The 20,277-nt window shown below is 34.8% G+C and overlaps 1 protein-coding gene across 13 annotated transcripts in view; it reads right to left on the bottom strand.

Annotated features, from left to right (window-relative positions):
- Positions 1-20,277, bottom strand: part of ANKRD17 (ankyrin repeat domain 17) — a 183,160-nt gene that overhangs the window by 45,967 nt on the left and 116,916 nt on the right. For 4 of the 13 annotated variants that reach the window (XR_012434875.1, XM_045392500.3, XM_074039885.1 and 1 more), the window contains exons 15-19: positions 19,083-19,835; positions 14,694-14,842; positions 3,897-4,008; positions 3,612-3,757; positions 281-423 (exon numbers count right to left, since the gene is read on the bottom strand). Coding sequence is in view for 12 of the 13 variants with exons in the window: in XM_045392500.3 (XP_045248435.2) it covers positions 281-423; positions 3,612-3,757; positions 3,897-4,008; positions 14,694-14,842; positions 19,083-19,835 (1,303 nt within the window). In the remaining variant the exon portion in view is untranslated. The remainder of the gene's footprint in view (positions 1-280; positions 424-3,611; positions 3,758-3,896; positions 4,009-14,693; positions 14,843-19,082; positions 19,836-20,277) is intronic. The other 9 variants (XM_045392501.3, XM_074039886.1, XM_074039882.1 and 6 more) reach the window with 3 other exon arrangements.

The raw sequence follows: 20,277 nt of genomic DNA, 5'->3' as shown, positions 1-20,277 counted from the left end.
TAGGATAAACTTTCAATCTTAATGCATGTATTAGCTTGCTTAATAAAAGCTTCTAAGATGTTTACATTTAGAATCATAAGAAACAGTACTCACTATTTTTCATGCTCTATGTCCAGTTTTAATTACTTACATAAAGTTCATCTCAAAAATCTCTAATACTTTGAATGCCAAATTTGTAATAAAGGGATTTACTAAATTTGGCACTAAAAAATAGGTGTTCTACAAATATCTGTAACAGTCTTACTGAATAAGGGGCTTACAGAAAGAGAATACAACTTGCCTAGAGTTAATCTCAGCTCCTGCATTTAGTAATATTTTGATGATGTTCACATAGCCACCAGAAGCAGCCAGGCTTAGAGGTGTGTAATCGGAAACATTCCTGTGCTCTTTATTTGCTCCTCGAGCTAACAATAGCTCCACCACCTGAAAAGAAATAGAAAAAAATATGTTTTCTTATGGAGAGACAAATTATCAAAGTGTGTATTTTTAAATTTCTTTTTCCGGTATACTGTACAACAAAAGAAGGGGAAAGTTCTTCCTTCATGCTCTGCACAAAACCAGCCTGATAGCAGGAGGTCTTAGAAGCCAACAAAGAAATACCTACTCAAGTAAAATCCATGTAGAAATCTACTAAAATGGTATAGTGTGTTCATGAAAGGTCTGGACTGAAAATGTTGTGACATGCTTTGGAAATCAATATTTGTTATTTCACCACAAAGCGGTAAAACAGAGTAACATGGGACAATATTGTTTCATATTATACGTGTGAATGTATTTAACATATTTTTAAACGTTTCAATCAGTAAATATTTTAAAAACATGGAATAAAAGGTCCTATATTTTCACAACATTATGAAAATTTCCTAACACAACATTGAAAAACCTTATATACATTCACTACCTATATTTCAGGTCCCACCTACTGGCAGAATTTCTGGGTGAATGGTTTTGTAAGAAATTGTCAGGCTATTCTTAAAGTGGTTGTACTATGTACAACCTTCAATAATGCATGAGTTCTAGTAGCATGAGTCTTGGTAACATTTGTTATTGCTAGTCTTCAATTTTAGCCATTCTAGTGGATGTGTAGTTGTATCCCACTGGATCTTAATTGCATTTCCTGAAACTAAAAATATTTAGCGTTTATTTAAGTACTAATTGGCCACTCATAAATCATTGTCCACTATGCCATTTAATGCCTAAACAATCCTTTGACACAATATTCATTTTAATTTTATAAATAAGATATAGAGAAGTCAAGACTGGCTCAAGATCATAGCTCTTATCCCTGCTCTTACTAGTAATATTATATCCTAAAATACTAACTGGCAAATAATGAATGTTAATGAACAGTGCATTATCTTGCATCTCAGCAAGTTTTAGATATCTCAGCCAGTTTTAGATATCACATTCTTTCCATCACTTTTTGCTTTCAGAGCAAGTAAGACTAGGTCGCCTATGGTGACAAGGTTATAAAAACAAGAAAAAATATGGCATTAGGCTATTTTATAAACAGTATAGTAGAAAACTCTAATCAAATTTCTCAAGTTTCCTCAATGCCATTATATTTTCTCAATTCTTTTAGAGAACTGTTCTGCTCCCAAAACATCCAATATACAACAAAAATGTATGATTTTATAGTAAAATGACTTTCCAACATTTTATTAATCACTTGAAAATACTTACCTGTTCTACTGACACCAAATTAAAGTAACAAAGTGTGTATAGGCAAAATTATTACCCTAACATACTTCTACAATTGTCATAACTTAATCTGTTACATTTTAACAAAAATACATAATTTATAAAAATTATAGTGTCCTATTGGCTTTAATATTACTTTTAAATAAAGAAAATCAACGAATTTCTTCTTGACTCAATATTGAAAAAATTTGTTCCTATATAAAGCAAGTATTTTTTCAAGCTAAATAATGATTGACAATTTCAGTCAAGGTAAAATTTTGCTTTCCGGGATTTATGGGGATTTTTACTTTTTCTGGAATAGTAGAAATAATTTATCAAATTAAGCAGTTTATTTTTCACTATCTTAATATTTGGCTTATAATACTTTTAACCTATCTATTGCCCCTACTATGAATTACAGAAGAAAAAAGTGACACAAGTAGAAGAAACAAAACAGTAGGCACAGGCCAGGCTCCTTGTCTCTTGTGTGGAGTATTCTAATAATAAGTGTATCTAACTATCCATGCATATAATATCTATTCCAAATATAAGGGAACAAAAATTATGAAAAAAGAAATGCCTATATTATCACTGTTAATAGATTTCAGTTTTTTTTAATTTATAAAATGAAGGATCACCAAGCCCTATCTTTCGGCACTTATGTAATCTTATTAGATTTCCCATTCATTTGCATAGGAATTATTATATCTCTTAAAATTGTTTATTTACTAGTTTATTTTAAAAATCTAGTGGGTTTAACTAACTCGAGTTCAATATAACCTTATGTGCTATGACTGGAGGGAACTGAGGGAAAAAGCTAGTTTAAGATGCTCAAATGGGAGGTAACAGTTCCCCAGTTTGCTTGTCAGAATACCTTTACATATAATATTTCAAGAAGGATACTGACATAAAGGGTGAAATAGTCATGATGGTGAAGGGATTGGAAAAGGTATTCTTGGGCTAACAACCGAAACAGGACTTGTTTCACACAAAGAATAGGTGACTTCAGGAAAAAAAAAAAAACCTGAAGATAGAAAAGGGTATAAACGTCTTTCTATTTGTTTAAAGAACAAAACTATGACCTGTGGGGAAACAAAAAAGGCATACTTCAGGCTTGATAAATAGGAAAACCTTAGAAAAGAAAAAGAAAAAAAAGATTTTAAAGCTGAGTAAGACACCGATCTGAATGACTTAAGGTGCTTTCTAAATCTAAGATTCAATAATTCCTTGACAGAGAAGGGAATCTATGGAGACAACACATCTGGTTTATATCCCCTGTACAAAGGACTGAATTTGAAAACAAAACAAACAAACAAAAAATGGGTGATCTAGCTGATTATAAAATGTCACAAGATACATAAGTGAGTGTAAAGCTATATTTTCTAGGGCCTAGCTAATCTGTCAGTTGTTCTAGTTTCCTTAAAAAACCAAAAGGTCATATAATCTTACCATCTTATCTGAGAACCTTTCCTCCAGAGTTGAGAAACGGTGGGGAAAAATCAAAGCAAGACAAGAGTTCTCAAAACACATAAAAATTGAATATTTTTAATTCCCTACTAATCTTACAGACAGCAACAGAGACTGGGATTAAGTACCTTCTATGCCATGTACTATAGGGCCGGCAAAGATGAATGAATATAGGCCCTGTACATTAGGAACTTACTGATTTGACTTGCAAAAATCTTTCTCCTACCCTAAATGCATGGCAGTACTACTTTTAGATGAGCAGGATTCTAAACAATGTGTGATTTTTCTGGCAAGACAGCTTATGCTAACAAAGATACTCATCTTTTTGTTAGTAAATAATAGTTTCAGCTATTGTGATAAATCTAAACATCAAAGCATTGTTCTGATAGAAAAAAAAATATAAGTGAAAGTACACATTTGCTAAACAGACAGAGGAAAACAATTACACTAAGGGGAAACATTACCTCCTGTCTTCCCCCAGAACAAGCCAAGGAGAGTGGTGTGTCCTTGGTTCTTTCTGACTGAGCTTCAATGTCTGCACCATTGTCCAGCAATATTTCCACAACACCAACATGACCAGCTGTGGCAGCCAAAATGAGTGGAGTAAAACCTGGAGAAAAATAATGGTCTCACTACATGCTAAGTCAAAAGAACAAAATATCTAACCTTCAAAACAGGACTAAGAAATAATGTTCCTAAATAAATATTTTGACCATTATTCCAAAAAATAAAACAAAAGTAGGCCCTACCTTTCTTGTCTCGGTGCTCTATACTAGCTCCTCTCTCTAGCAGTGTCTGTACCAGTTCCTCGTGGCCACCAGCACAGGCAAGTGTTAGCGCCGTGTCATGATTACTCTCGGTCTATAAGAAATTATTTTTTGGTTAGTTTATTAAATAACTTAAGATGTTAATATCAAATACATAATACGCAAACATACCGAATACACACAAATACATATGTACCACTCTATAATATCAAGCATTTGAAAAGCAAGGTTTACGGACGGGCGCAGTGGCTCATGCCTGTAATCCCAGCACTTTGAGAGGGCTTAGGCGGGCAGATCATGAGGTCAAGAGATCGAGACCACCCTGGCCAACAGGGTGAAACCCCATCTCGACTAAAAATATAAAAATTAGCCGGGCATAGTGGCACATGCCTGTAGTCCCAGCTTCTTGGGAGGCTGAGGCAGAAGAATCGCTTGAACCTGGGAGGCAGAGGTTGCAGTGAACCAAGATCACGCCACTGCACTCCAGCCTGGGTGACAGAGCGAGACTCCATCTCAAACAAAAAAAAAAAAACAAAAAAAGAAAAGAAAAGCAAGGTTTACTTGTTTCCATATTAGTAGCCAACTTGTGAGTTTTTAAAAAAGGCTACAAGCATCAAGGAAAATAAAGTATGACTTTCAATCATGCGATTAAAAGAAATACTGTGGATTAACTTTTGCTTTCAGCCATTAATGGAGAAACATAGATCAGATTTATTTTCCTATTTCAAATAACTAAAAAAGAAAAAAAAAAAACTGTTTGAAACAATGATGTTTAGACAGGCAGTGCCGAATAGTGATCCCTGAAGACAGAAATGATTAACCCAACTTACTGCCCAGGGAGTTTCCAGGCTATAGTGCAGGGAGCAAGTATCCAAACAGAGCCTGGCAGTCTCCCCAACTTCAGAAGACAGAATTTGGAGAGGTCAAGGTGGCTAGAATTCATGGAGCAGATTATTGAAGATGAGAGTACTGCGGAGACGGTACTCTGGAGATGTGCAGAGGATTCCCCTCAAACCTTCAGCTGAGTTTTGATCAGTCCATGTGCATGAGGAAATTATCCGAGGCCAGGGAAGGACCACCAGAAAGAGTCAGGCTGAATAATACCCAGGGCTCACATGGGGCCAGGAATAGTTTGGTTCCCACCAGCCAGAGTAGAAAGACCTCAAAACACACAGGATGTCAAGTAGAATCCTCAGTAGTAGGGTCAAATTAGCAGTTGTGGACCCACCTAACAAACTGAAAAGTAGGCCTTAAAATTAAAAAAAAATTGTTTCCAAGTAACTTAGCTGTGTTTGAGAACAAAGCCCCAAAATACTTAAAGGAACAAAACATCCAAAATATACTGTGTATTTTGAAAAACAAAGACTATTATAATGAGACATGACACTATCTACATATGGTTTGCTTCTGCCTTCTGCTAATGATAATGACCAACACTAGATTTACCAGTGTTCATATTCTGTTATAGTTTCAATGCTAACCTAGTGAACTATCTAATTTCTCATACTTTTATTTTTTATTTTATTTTATATTTTTGAGATGAAGTCTCGCTCTGTCACCCAGGCTGGAGTGCAGTGGTGTGATATTGGCTGTCTGCAATCTCTGCCTCCTGGATTCACTCAATTCTCCCTGCCTCAGCCTCCTGAGCAGCTGGGTTTACATGCATCCACTACCATGCCCAGCTAGATACCTTTAGAACTCTACAAGCAACATGTGACTATTAGCATTTGAAATACGGTTAGTGTAACAGAGGAACTGAATTTTAAATTGTATTTAACTTTAATTTAAATTTGATAACTGATATTCAATTTGGTTATTGGAAAACTTATGATGTCTCAATTTGAGTAAATTAATCTACTTTTCAACTGTACATTTAATCAAATCTAGATACAAATTGAGTATTTCCAATGAAATCCAAATTTAGATATACTTTAAGTAGGGCTACAAATCTGGGACTGAAGGGGTTTCTGGGATGAGGGACTTTTGGTGCTAAAACAGGAAAGTCCCAGGAAAACCAAAATGATTTGATCACTCCAGCTATAAGTGTCACATGCTCACCAAGTTTTGAAGACTTTTAGTATGAAATAAAAATGTAAATTATCTCAGAAATTGTGGTGTATTGATTACATGACATGTTAAAACAATATTTGGATATATTAAGTTAAATCAAATATATTTTAAAATTCATCCCATTTGTTTCTTTTCACATTTTTAAATGAGACTACTAGATAATTTAAAATTACAAACGTGTCTCATCTTATTTTTCAACTGGACAGTGTTGCTCTGAGCATTTCCCTCACTTTCACATACATATCTCTATTATAGTACTTATCACCAATCTGCCTTATATATTTATCACCCACAGAGACTATAAATTCCTGGGAGGTAAGGAACATGTCTTATCCATGTTTGTATTTTCTACCTGTAAGTGATGCACTACTTAGGAAATAATAGATGATAGTTAAGCAAAATGAATGGCAAAAGCTGTAAAAGGTCATAGATTCAAAAATTGTTACTAATAAACATAATAAACAAGGGACTATATATGTAGCATTGATTGCACTTACACATTGTATTTGTAGAATGTACGTAATAATTATAAAAAGGAAAAGCATATTCTCCCAGAATGTAAATAACTCTAAAGACCAAATTTCATTATAAGAAATGAAAAACAAAAGACAAAAGGTAAAATCAGTAAGAGTTAAGAAAAAAGAAAAAGCCTACTAGTCAGTGATGAAGAGGGAGACCGCAAAAGCTGCTCTGCAGAAGAGGCTGGCAGAGAGCAGAGCTACTGACTGCAGAGATCAGGGATGGCCACAAGGGAGAGATGCACCAACTACAACAATGGAGAAGGACATGAAACTTAAATGAGTGACAGCTCTGACTGTGTTATAGTATTTGATATTCATCTCAGGTTTATAGGAAAAATTATCTGATTTCAGAGAAAAGGAGATAAAGGCTCTGATAAATAACTTTCCGATGGCCACATAAGCTAACAACTGATAGAGATATGCTTTAAAAAACCCAAGATCTTGATAACAAAATCCTGCTCTCCCCACTATATCACAGAGGGGCCCTAAGGCAAAGCAGATTGTGGTAAATATAATGTTAAGTGTATGTGTCTTATGTCCACTCTGTGTTGGTGCATATGCAATCAGCAGAAAAATCAATTTTATGATGAAGTTTATAAGGTTTCTAAAATTCTTCCAGGGTTTAAAGAGTAATTTAGGAAAGCTCAAATAGAAAATGAAGAGATGTACATAAAATTTGCAAAAGATAAGCACGGAAAATTTCAGTGGATCAGTAAAATGTTTTTTCCAATATTATAAAACACAAATTCAACTGACATTTATTAAGCACCTTTTTTTTTTTAAAATTTATTTATTATTATTATACTTTAAGTTGTAGGGTACATGTGCATAACGTGCAGGTTTGTTACATATGTATACTTGTGCCTTGTTGGTGTGCTGCACCCATCAACTCGTCATTTACATCAGGTATAACTCCCAATGCAATCCCTCCCCCCTTCCCACTCCCCCCTCCCCATGATAGGCCCCGGTGTGTGATGTTCCCCTTCCTGAGTCCAAGTGATCTCATTGTTCAGTTCCCACCTATGAGTGAGAACATGCGGTGTTTGGTTTTCTGTTCTTGTGATAGTTTGCTAAGAATGATGGTTTCCAGCTGCATCCATGTCCCTACAAAGGACATAAACTCATCCTTTTTTATGGCTGCATAGTATTCCATGGTGTATATGTGCCACATTTTCTTAATCCAATCTGTCACTGATGGACATTTGGGTTGATTCCAAGTCTTTGCTATTGTGAATAGTGCCGCAATAAACATACGTGTGCATGTGTCTTTATAGCAGCATAATTTATAATCCTTTGGGTATATACCCAGTAATGGGATGGCTGGGTCATATGGTACATCTAGTTCTAGATCCTTGAGGAATCGCCATACTGTTTTCCATAATGGTTGAACTAGTTTACAATCCCACCAACAGTGTAAAAGTGTTCCTATTTCTCCACATCCTCTCCAGCACCTGTTGTTTCCTGACTTTTTAATGATCGCCATTCTAACTGGTGTGAGATGGTATTAAGCACCTTTTATATTCAAAGCACTCATACTAAGTACTCTAGGGTTGACAAAGATAATACAGGACTCAAAGGAGCTTACTGATTACTATACATGGAAAATTCAGGTTCAAACTAGGAGACAAGCATAATAATGTATTATGAGATTTCACGAAACAAATATTTAAAGCTAAGAGAGCAGCTTTAAATTCTTCGTGGAAATGAAGTTAACAGTGGGCAACTCCATTGTATTTCTGCATTAAGGAGAAACTAAACCAACTAACGTGACATTCTTTTAAGATAATAATGAAAGAATTTTAAAAGCCTGAAGTGAGGCTTCCATCCTCCTAAAAACACCTACACAATCCCAAAGTGGTAAGAAATAACACTCTGTTTCTCAACACATCAATAAACAAATGAACTGAAATAGAAATTTGGGTTAATATTAATAAGGACAAAGAAAAAAACAGGTGTTTCAAATACTGCTGATCAACGGAAATAATTATAATGCAGCTGACGATTTTGTAGAAAGCAAGGTATCACTTATAGAAAGAATCCTTAAACTCAAATTATATTGCACACAGTTACATTAGTCAAGAAGTTATATTCCTTGTCACATATCTAAGAGAAAGTCCCAAACCTGAAAAGGGAGATAGATGTCCAGAGCTTTAAGAGCTCATTCAGGTTTATATTCTAAAGAAAATTTCAGTGAGCCCATGATGCCATAATGTATACACCATTCTATACCATTAATAGAGGTTGTTATGATGAATTCTGGCTTATAAAAAATGATAAAAATATATTTAATGTAAAAATATTCTGTAAGTTATCAACATGACTATTCAATTTTATAATGGTGGTACAGAATGAAAACAAGAAATAGTAACACAGATGGCAATACTGAAGGAAAAACAACTTTTAATGAGCTGAAATTTAGGCGAAAAAGCACTGAACTGTGTGAAGTGTCTTTGAAAAAAGAAGTATGCTGGGTACAATGGCTCATGCCTGTAATCCCAACACTTTTGGAGTCTGAAGCAGGAGGATCACTTGAGGCCAGAAGTTTGAGACCAGCCTGGGCAACACGGCAAGATCCCATCTCTACAAAAATTAGCCAGAAGTGGTGTGCAATGCCTGTACTCCTAGCTACTCATGAGTTTGGGGCAGAAGGATAGTTTGAGCTGAGGAGTTCATGGCTGCAGCAAGCTGTGAGGTGCCACTGCACTCCAACCTGGGTGACAGAGTGAGACCCTGTCTCAAAAAAAAAAAATTCAATTAATTAATTAAAAAAAAAAAAAGGAAATACACCTATTAATGACTTTTTTTTTGAGACGGAGTCTCGCTCTGTCGCCAAGGCTAGAGTGCAGTGGCTCACTCGGTTCACTGCAAGCTCTGCCTCCCAGGTTCACGTCATTCTTCTGCCTCAGCCTCCCAAGTAGCTGGGACTACAGGCGCCTGCCCCCATGCCCGGCTAATTGTTTTTTTTGTATTTTCAGTAGAGACGAGGTTTCACTGTGTTACCCAGGATGGTCTTGAACTCCTGATCTCATGATCCAACCACCTCAGCCTCCCAAAGTGCTGGGATTACAGGCGTGAGCCACCGCGCCCTATTAATTACTCTTAACATAATTAAATTAACTTGAAAACGACTAGGACTTAAAGAGCTGAACTTTTTTTAGACTTCCACAACCTTCAAAATCATTACCTCATTCTCTAACCCAGTCAGGTTATATGTAAGCTTAAAAAGTAGGATAGCACTTCAAGGTATTCGACAAATGAGAATAATCAGTAAAATAAATAACCTATTAAAACCAGTCCATATGAACAAGTAGAATGCATGTATTTTAAAGCAGAATGCTTTAATGGTAGCATATTATACATATCACTGTTAATTCATTTTTGCTGGCCTCTTTAATTTCTCATGTTAAATCACTGTGATTAAACTGTTCTTTATATTGCAAAACCAATTAGAGAAAAATATTCAAACGATACTTATACCATTAAAAGTAAAACATAATTTTACATACTTTACAATTTCAGTCTTGATATGTCACAAGTTAAATTTGATGTCTACCTTTCTTTAAAATAACGAATACATGTTAATTATTAAAAAGTGAAAGAAAGCAAAATTCTATAAAGAGCTATTTGTGTTTTTCAGTTTTGAGATGTACTAGAATAAGTTACTCCAAGTTCACCAAAAGACTTCAGAGGCTTGAGAATAAAAACAACAAGCAGTTTAGGAATATATGGAGGACATGTGACAAAAAAGAGGTTGCAACAAGTTTTTATAGCCCAAGAAGAAAACAACTGGTTCTTTCTCATTGGTAATGGCTCCTAGAATCGATCATATTTTACACAATAAAATACAAAAAATATTTAATTAACTCGTGGTATTTGGTTCTAACCTTTAAGTCAGAATTATTTTTCCACATAAAGCCTGTGGTTTTAAAAAATCTCTACACAATTCCTAATTTCTGTATATACAGAACCCACAAATAAGTTTGGTTATACCAAACTTAAGCAAAATAAACTCAACTTAAACTCAAGCAAAATAAACACAAAGGTCAGAGCTATGCTATCAAAAGGTATAATAAAAATAGTCCCAAATAATTCCTTCAAGCTACTATTTATTGGTTTCCTAAAACAGATTTTGATAATAGCAAAGTATGTGGTATTCATCTTAAAAGTTTTGAAAATACCTAGACAAATTTGATTCAGTAAAACTGGACAGTTGGAAAGTCTGTGGCACACCCTTGGCAAGTGAGTTCTAGTTGTGTAGCAGAGAGTTGAAGCCCCTTATGAAGAATGCAAACTCTTCAGCACTTGTCAAGGTCCGGAAATAAAACATATGATTCCTGCTAATCCTTGTTAACAATATTAGCTCCTGTCTAAAATGTTCAATTAAAGCAGTTAAAGGTCTGACCATTTTCCAGAATCATTAGTATTTTAAAAGGAGTTACACTTTGAGGCTTTAAAAGATTAACATTTCCTTTGTTCTTCCTTACATTTTTATGTTAGGTATGCAAAGATGAAATATAAATGATCTCTTACCATCTAGGCAGTGGACACATTTCTGTGATCCGACTTACCAGGCTAATACAATATAATTCAAATTCAACATTAACACACTTAAGTTAAAAATAAAAAACAATTTAACAGTGCAGTGGTTAATAAAAGAATAGAGTCTAGAGCCAGAGTGTCTGTGTTCAAAAGTAGGCCCCACCATTAATTAGCTGTTGGGCAAGGTAGTTAATATCTTTATGTCTTACATTCCTCAAATGGAAAATGGTAATAATAATAGTACCTATTTCATGGGATTGTTACAAAGATTAAGTTAAAGCAGTTAATATCTGCAAAGCGCTGTCTGTATGTTAAGGTTTATTATACGAACAGATCAAAGATCCAAGTATTAGAGAATGTTTAATCTTTCAGAATAGCAATCTTGGTATTGATTTCTTCATTATATTATTTTTCACAGCACAGTATTATCACACATAATCAAAGTACCCACTATGTAAAAGCCCATAAAATTATTTTCTTATCAAAACAAAAACTTCAGATGAATTGAGTACAAAAAAATCTTCATTTTTAATCACTTAAAGTACCTGCTTGATATTAAAAACTAGCTGTTTTGGTTTTTTTTTGAGACGGAGTCTCGCTCTGTAACCCAGGCTGGAGTGCAGTGGCGCCACCTCGGCTCACTGCAAGCTCCGCCTCCCGGGGTTCACACCATTTTCCTGCCTCAGCCTCCCGAGTAGCTGGGACTACAGGAGCTCACCACCACGCCCTGCTAATTTTTTTTTTTTTGTATTTTACGTAGAGACGGGGTTTCACCAATGTTAGCCAGGATGGTTTCCATCTCCTGAGCTTGTAAGATCTGCCCGCCTTGGCCTCCCAAAGTGCTGGGATTATAGGCATGAGCCACCGCGCCCGGTCTTTTTTTTTTCCTTGAGACAGAGTTTCACTCTGTTGCCCAGGCTGGAGTGCAGCAGTATCATCTCAGCTCACTGCAACCTCTGCCTTCTGGGTTCAAGTGCTTCTCCTGCCTCAGCCTCCCGAATAGCTGGGATTACAGGTGTGTGTTATTATGCCCAGGTAATTTTTGTATTCTTAGTAGAGACAGGGTTTCATCATGTTGGCCAGGCTGGTCTCGAACTCCTAACCTCAGGTGATCCACCAACCTCCACCTCCCAGAGTGCTGGCATTACAGGCGTGAGACACCACGCCTCGTCAAAAACTAGTAAATTTTTAAAACAAACATAAAAAATTAAAGAAGAAAAACGGTGAACAATTATTTCTGAACAGTATTTTTTTCCAAAGTAGGAACTTTTTAATCTCTAACTAAACACGTATGGTAAAACTCCACAGAGTAGTTTACTCAGGTCTGGCTAACCCAACAAATGACAAATCTTGATGTAGAGATCAGATAAAAAAAGAGTAAATTTTTAAGGATCCATAGTCAAATCTTTCTATAAAAGCATGTCTACTATATTTAAAATGTAAGTTTAAAAATAATTTTAATTAAAAAATTACATGTAACTTCTCAGAACTAATTTATAATATAGTGATAGTTGGTGAGTGGTACAGCCTGGAAAAATCATTTCACCATCACTACAATAATTTCATATTCAGTAAAATCAATGTCTGGACAAACTTTTCCTGTGCCTGTTTATAAACATTTTTATAAAGAAGTCTTTTTACATTTTGGTGAAGTATTTATTTTTGCTAACAGATCAATTCTTAGGCCCACAAAAATCAGAAAACTACTTTTTGGTAAACATAATAGCCTCGGCTATGTGCGATGGCTCACACCTGTAATCCCAGCACTTTGGGTGGCTATTATAGGCAGATCACCTGAGGTCAAGGAGTTTGAAACCAGCCTGGCCAACATGGCGAAACCCCATCTCTTACTAAAAATACAAATAAATTGGCCAGGCATGGTGGTGGGCGCCTATAATCCCAGCTACTCAGAAGGCTGAGGCAGGAGAATTGCTTGAATCCGGGAGGTGGAGGCTGTGGTGAGCCAACATTGTGCCACTGCACTCCAGCCTGCCAGCCTGGGTGACAGAGCGACATTCCGTCTCAAAATAGAAAAAAAAAAAACAAAACAAAACAAAACAAAAAAAAAAAAAAAAAAAAAAGAAGAAGGCTCAAAGCAAAAAAGACTGGAGAAAAATAATGCAAATTCAATGCCAAGTTCAAACCAATTCTACAATGCTATCAATATTAAATGTAAATAACTATGGCTCATCAAATGAATGTCTCATATATTTTTTTAAAAGGCTAGGTAGATGGTAGTTAAGAGTGGTGTCTTTGGGGCATGGTGGCACACCTGTAATTCCAGCTACTCAGGAGGCTGAGAGGGGAAGATCACTTGAGCCTAGGAGTTTGAGACCAGCTTGGGCAGCATGGTAAGAACCCGTTACAAAAGAAAAATAGAGTGGTGTCTTTGAAGTCATGCTGAATGATTCCCAGCCCCGCTGCTTCTTAGCCTAAATGAAGTGACTAAACAAAATGCTTAATCTCTCTCTTAGCTACAGTGTCTTCTTCAGGGAGATTAGTATTAAGAGTAGCTACATCACGTATGTGGTCTGAGGATCAGATGAGACAATTCCTTAAAAATAGTCCCTGGCAATTTTAAGTACTCAACAAAAACAAAAGTCAGTACATAAAAAACAACAGATATTTGGGCAACAAGTAAGAACAGAAATAAAATTCCTTTTTCATAGTGTTACTGAGAAACATTTTAATAAAAAGGAAACTTTATTTTTAATAGGTTAAGAGTACTTGCCCTTAATGGTCCATCCAACACAAACACACACACACACTCTCCTCTCTCTTTCTCCCCGCGTTACCCCTGCTAAAATTCAGGCTTTATTATAAAGAAATAATCATATATAAAATTAAAAGTTTTATAATGTACACACCCCAGGTACTATCAAAACACAAAAACTAAGTAAACTGCAAACATTTCTTCGTCCTGATAGCCATGTACTCTTGACCTTATTCGGCAGTCTTCTAAATTAGACCTCTTAACTTTTCTTTAGGACAAAACACACACTATTCTCTCCAATCTCACCTTGCCCTGAGATTTCATGGTCAACTACTTTTTAATAAAAAATTATACTGAATAGCTCTCAGGCTTTCTAAAGCTTAACTTAAACAGTGTCTTCCCCCCACTCCATATTATTTCTTCAAAAAGTGCCTGGGATCCCATACAGCTAAATTTTACAGATACAGACACAGACTCACCACGTATTTCAATCAGTAAGATAAGAATTTTCAAAGATGATATATGATATCAATCATGTGTATGACATACAAAAATATAAATTTTATGTTAGAACCTTTTTTGTTTTACATGAAATCCATTATGTATTTCAAACCATATCGTCTATTAATTTATTATTAGAAGAAGATAAGCACTAATTTTAAATAAATTATTTCTTTTACATCCTCCTGTAAACTAAAGTTAAAAAAAAAAAGGTTACTTGATAACCCCGGAAACCAGATCATCACATAATTATCACTAATAATCTACATTTAGCATTTTATTTTTTAAATGTGAACTTTAATTAATTTAAAACTGTGGCTCAAGACTTTGCCTAGAGACAAGGCAATCTTTGATGGTTTAAATCTCTGAAAGTTAATGTTTTAAATTATGGCATAATTCCAATGAAAAACCATCTCTCTTAAGTTTGGGACTTACCTGTGCATCAATATCAATGGCAGGGTAGATAGGAAGCATGGTTGAAGGAGAGATGATAGGACTTGGAGTTGGAGTCTGAGGTTGGGAAATGGATGCAGCGATACTGTGGGTAGGAGTGTTTGACATTGCAGAAGCTCTTCCACTGACTGCTGTTGAACAAAATAACTGCACTTAATAAGGATGAAACATTGTTAAGTAATAGTAAGACATATTCACTCAAAAATATTTAAAGACTTCTTAAAACAATATGTCTACAGGAAGACTACTATAGCACTAATAACTAATTTTCCTGGTTATTGTTGATGATGACAGTGTAAAATTAAAATGTATACTGAGTAACTCATTTTCTAAATAATAATCCAACTGAAAAACAAATTCCCCTGTTATGATAAGTAGTCATAAAATCTTAATTCAAAATAACCCTGAAAACAAAAATGTTTATGTATTAAATTTAAATGCAAATGGAAAGTTGTCCATTATATCTTAATTAGAAAAGGGATCAACGGTAAAATAGTCAAGATCAGAAGGGAGAATACGTGGTTTTTACTTGCCGATTTCACACCTTATATTCTAGAACTAGTAAAATTAATATCACTCTTGGGGAGGGAGAAATCTCACTATGCAATCATTTAAAACACCTCCTACTGTTTTACTAACTGCAGACTGGGATACAGTAATATTATGCATTGTAGCCCACTGGATGACAGGATATTCAAATATAAAAATTTATCCTCACACAGAAGTGTAGTTGCTCATGTGAAGAATTACTCTGAGGGAGCTAAAATGCTCACCAATGAATCCAGCAATCACACTGACTTAAGGATAAAATTAAAAGATTAGGGTAGAAATAAATGTATGCACACAAACATTCTTCAAATATGGATTACTATTATTCTAAGTATGATGTTGCTGTCATATTATTTTCACCAAAATATGCAACTTAAGAAAAGGCTATTCTGATCAGTACTTGAGGTGGGAGGACTCCAAATATGCTGGCATAGGATATACTGTAGATTCAGCTGAGGGTACTTTATTCTCTCATTGCCTTATTTCTGGAGTTGATATGTGAACATCATCTCCCCCAACCCCATTAAAAATGCTATAGTGTTAAAGTATGGGCATTTATCTTTGGTCAACAATAGTGTGGATGTGTATTACCAAAGTAGTTATCAACTACATCAGACAGAAAACAATCATGATTCACAACTGGATCTGAAACCAGGCAAAAGAGATTAAGATCCTGTCAAGAATAAAACTGAAATTGATCTTATTATAACAATTATAAACATAATTATGAATTAAGAAATCTATTTTACATGAAATCCTTAGTTCAGGCACAAACATACACTATACATTATAGCAACACACATTCTATAATTATACATTTTTAAGTCCACTTAAAAGCCAAAGGAAAAACAAAGGAGAAAATAAAACAAAACGAAACAAAACAAAACACTGTTTGAATCCTTAGGGATCCAGACCAATAGAAAAGGGCAAACACTAACATATTAAATTGATCATCTAGTGATCTGGATATTGTTACTCCATATTGATAGTTTTGTTATGTTACGAAAAGATCAAGATAATTTAAATATACATATTATAGATATAAATTTCAAAAAATATATCTAGAGCTCTTAAAATTGATTCCGTATCTCCTTTGATTGGATTTTCACAATAAAAACGCTAAAGACAAAAAGTAGCTTAAACAGGATGAACAACAGTCTGTCTGAATCACTAAATTTTATTTCATAATACTAAACAGGTTAAAAAAAATCTAAGTTTTATTGTTAAATGACTAAATTATAATTTACATTTCAACTGGAATATGTTAAAGAACCTACCAAAATTACAGTTTTTTTTTTTTTAAGTCAAATTGGTTGTTCTTATCACCTCATCTAAAAGGAAATAGGAAAAATCAATTATCTCATCATTTCCTTCGGGGTACCCATGAAATTGTTTACTAAAATTAAGTAACTGTTAATCACACATCCATTCTCTACAACTGAAAGTAACAAATGTAAAATATGTAGGTACCTGAAGGAACTCTAGTAAAAATCTTTACATGTGGGGCTTCATTTTAGGGTTAGATTTAGAAAGGGAGAACCACACGTCAGAAAAGTTTTAATGTCAGCATAGGAAAAAGGGAACTTGAGACGATAGCAAAGGCAAGGTGTTTAGATAGGTTAAACAGGGAGCTGATTCTGGTTTGGCAAGTGTGAAGAACAGGAAAGACAGACGATTTTGGTCAGCAAATTTTATGGTAGAAGTCTAATAAATGAACGCTAAGAAATACAGAACAGGGAGTGTGCTAAAGGGAAAGAAGACGATGAGACTAATGAGGCTGTAATATACTTTAAACCCCTAAGAAAGAAGTGGAAATCATCATTAAGCAACTGAAAAGATACATCCTACCATAGAAATTTAAGATTGAGGTTGCAAAAGTGAGTGCATGAGTGTATGTGTATGTGTGTGAATGTGCACATGTCTGTTGTCAGAGATGAGTTGCAGGTAAGTAGCCAAATGTTTTTAATCCTACTTTTCCTCCTTCTGGCTATCTTTCTCTCCCCATAGAAATGAGCATAATAAATAAAAAAGTAAAATATTTTTGTATTATGACAAGCATTTGTCGTATTTCCTAAAAAGTTACGTGCACTTAAAAATTTTTTTATCCGGAACACTGAGAACACATATAATAAAATTTTTTTTGTTTCATGTATGAATCAAAAGAAAAGATACTTTAAAACTTCTGATAATTCTGATCAGCATACAAAACTGTACAACTAGCAAATCATTGTTGACAACTATGCATGCCCAAGCACATCAGGTAAACTCTGATATATCAAAAAAAAGTTTAAACAACCATTACTATGTAATGCCTATTCTTCATTCAAGTGGATACGTTAAATATTTAACTCTACACATCCGTTAGTAGTTTCACATGATAGAGCACTATTATGATCTGAATTCATGGACATAGTAACAAATCTAGGGTTAATGGTTACTGTGTTCCAACTTTCACAGGATATTTAATAATTTTTAAGTTTTATTCTCAGTTATAATCAGCTAATCATGATTAGTAGTGACTTTCAAATCTACAGAAAAATTTTGCACTCATCAATAAGAGCCATACAATTCTTACTAGTAATTATTACTAGCATTTTTCCAATGTGGTCATTTAACCCTTAAGACTAGCAGAAATTTTCATTCCACATAACTATTGATGTGCTATTAAAGCAGGACTAGCACACTTTACAGATATTTTTAAGTATAAAATCTATCTCAGCTGGTTTCTTAGTGTCTGAATGTTACCTAAACATCTAAACACTATACAGTTTAGTTTTCTATTATCCTTTTAAAAGATGAAACTTAATTATATAATCTCATCATATTTAATGCTATTGAAACAGTTTTTAAATTAGAAAAAGTCGATCATCCTTTCAGTACAGACGAATAAATAAAAAAGGGGAAGAGATCAAATGGAAGTTATCAAAATTCCACTGTTTATTCCTTCCATTTTTCTGTTTTCCTTCCTTTTCAAATTTTCTTTTTTTAATGAAGCAAATTATCCTTCTCAGTATAGCACTCTTATGGCTCACAACCCTATAAAATCTCATACCATTACTTTGTTACAAAGCTTACAAAAAATAAGTACCAAAAACTAGAAGCATTAAAACAATCTTCTAAAATATATCTTCTTGCCGATGAAACTACTTATAATGGAATAAAATTTATCTGGCTACACATCTAAAAATATATATGATACTTTCAGGGGGGCCACGTCTTCTCATGATACAGTTAGAAAGAGACTACACATTAACATTCACAGGGGACAAAATCACTTACATACAGTATAATTAAACCCTATTTGATTTTGAACTTTATTAATTTTGTAAAAGTGTGTGTTTTTTTTTTTTAAATATCCATCAGGTTTGAAGTCTGATCCATTAGGATATAAAGTATTTCTGTTCATAAATAAGCTTCCTGATGTGTCCTACTAGTTTTGCACTTCAACTTCTATCAATTTCCCAGTTTATTGGTGTGAATACAGAAGCAAAATGCCAAAATTCAATCTCAATATTCTGAACTTAAAGGAAAAAAATGAAAACAAAAACAAAAATCAAACATCAACCCCACTAATGAAAAACTTAGATTCTCAAGCTACCAAGCTAAGCCAGAAAGCTTCAGTCATTTGTATTGAATGAGCTAATCTTTAATTCAACCTGTATCCATCTGAGAATTTCTGAGATTGAACTAATATTTCTAAAGCTAGACATGAGTCAGTCCAAAAATAGTTCTCAAGTTGGGTAACGGCAAAAAATTTGGGTACATTCTTACTCGCCTTAAGCAAATCATATTTGATACCTGCTCATAACAATATAAACCCACCTGCCATGATGTCATCCAGCGTGTCATTGAGGGTCTGAGCAGGGCTGGCTACCATTAACCCTTGTTGTGTTTCTGTCAGAATTCCTTGCCCCAGCCCTGCCAACTGTGCTTGGCCCAGTACTGGCTGTCCAACTATCACTCCTTGCAGTTCTGTAAGATTTGCGATGGACCCTGGAGGCAAGGGACCTGCCGCCAGAGGCAAAGCTTGAGGCATCGCCAGAGGCTGGATTGGTGCAAAACCCATCTGAGCAGCAGTTTGCTGGGGTTCATCTTTAAGCAAAACAGGATCCACTTGCTGTAACCGTGCATAGTCTCCCTCAGAAAGCTGTTCTCCAACTCCAACAGGAGTTAGTAATCCCAGGTGTTGGCAAGACTGTTGCTGCTGTTGCTGAAGTTGAATTCTTTGAGCTTTAACCTCTAGATACTGCTTTTTTAGCTGCTGCTGAGTTTTCAGTTGTAACTCTCGTTCTACTTTCTGTAGTTCCTCCAAAATCTTTTGTTTCTTCTGAATTTGTTCCTCCCTTGTTTTGTTCAGCTCCTCGATCTTCTCCTTGGTAAGTTGGTCAGCATGAGCCAGTTCCAAGGACTGCAGCTGTGCATTCTTTTCTATGGCTTCTTTTATCCTCTGTTCCAGTTCTGTTAACTTTCCCTGAGCCTCTTCTACAATGCTCTCTGGAGACTGATTGGTGATGTAACCCTGTACATCCTGGCTGTTTGCTGGCAAATGGCTGCTGGACTTTTGTTTAGAAGCAGCTGTGTGAAAAAGAAACCCCCTCAGAAGTGCACATGAATGGCATCCTCATTACAGAGTTACTGTTGGGAGGTTTAGTGCCAACAGTTATGCACTAAGTAATCATATCCATAAAAGGTGAAAATGTACTGTTAAAAAGTTAAAAACAAATCCACCTTCTTTTTCACAAATATAAAATGTATGTATTTTATGTGCAAAATCTTTGTAAATTAATTTCAGAATCTTAAAAATATCACATGGCTAAAATTAGACAATAGAGGAATGCAGGTTTGTGATACCTAAGTGTGCAATTAAAGTAACATCTAAGGCTATGTGTAGATATTTTATATGGTCATAAAGATGTTAAAACTCATCATAAGAACAGAACAATAATGCTAAATTATTAGGGTGAAGAGAAAACAGACCTCTAAGTCAGGTTTTTTTCACATTTCATAGTCTGTGCCT

The sequence above is a fragment of the Macaca fascicularis genome, chromosome 5, assembly GCF_037993035.2.
Source record: "Macaca fascicularis isolate 582-1 chromosome 5, T2T-MFA8v1.1".
In the NCBI taxonomy this organism is placed as follows: domain Eukaryota; kingdom Metazoa; phylum Chordata; class Mammalia; order Primates; family Cercopithecidae; genus Macaca; species Macaca fascicularis.
The sequence above is the reverse complement of the archived record's forward strand: the minus strand, read 5'-3'. Positions and strand labels throughout refer to the sequence as shown.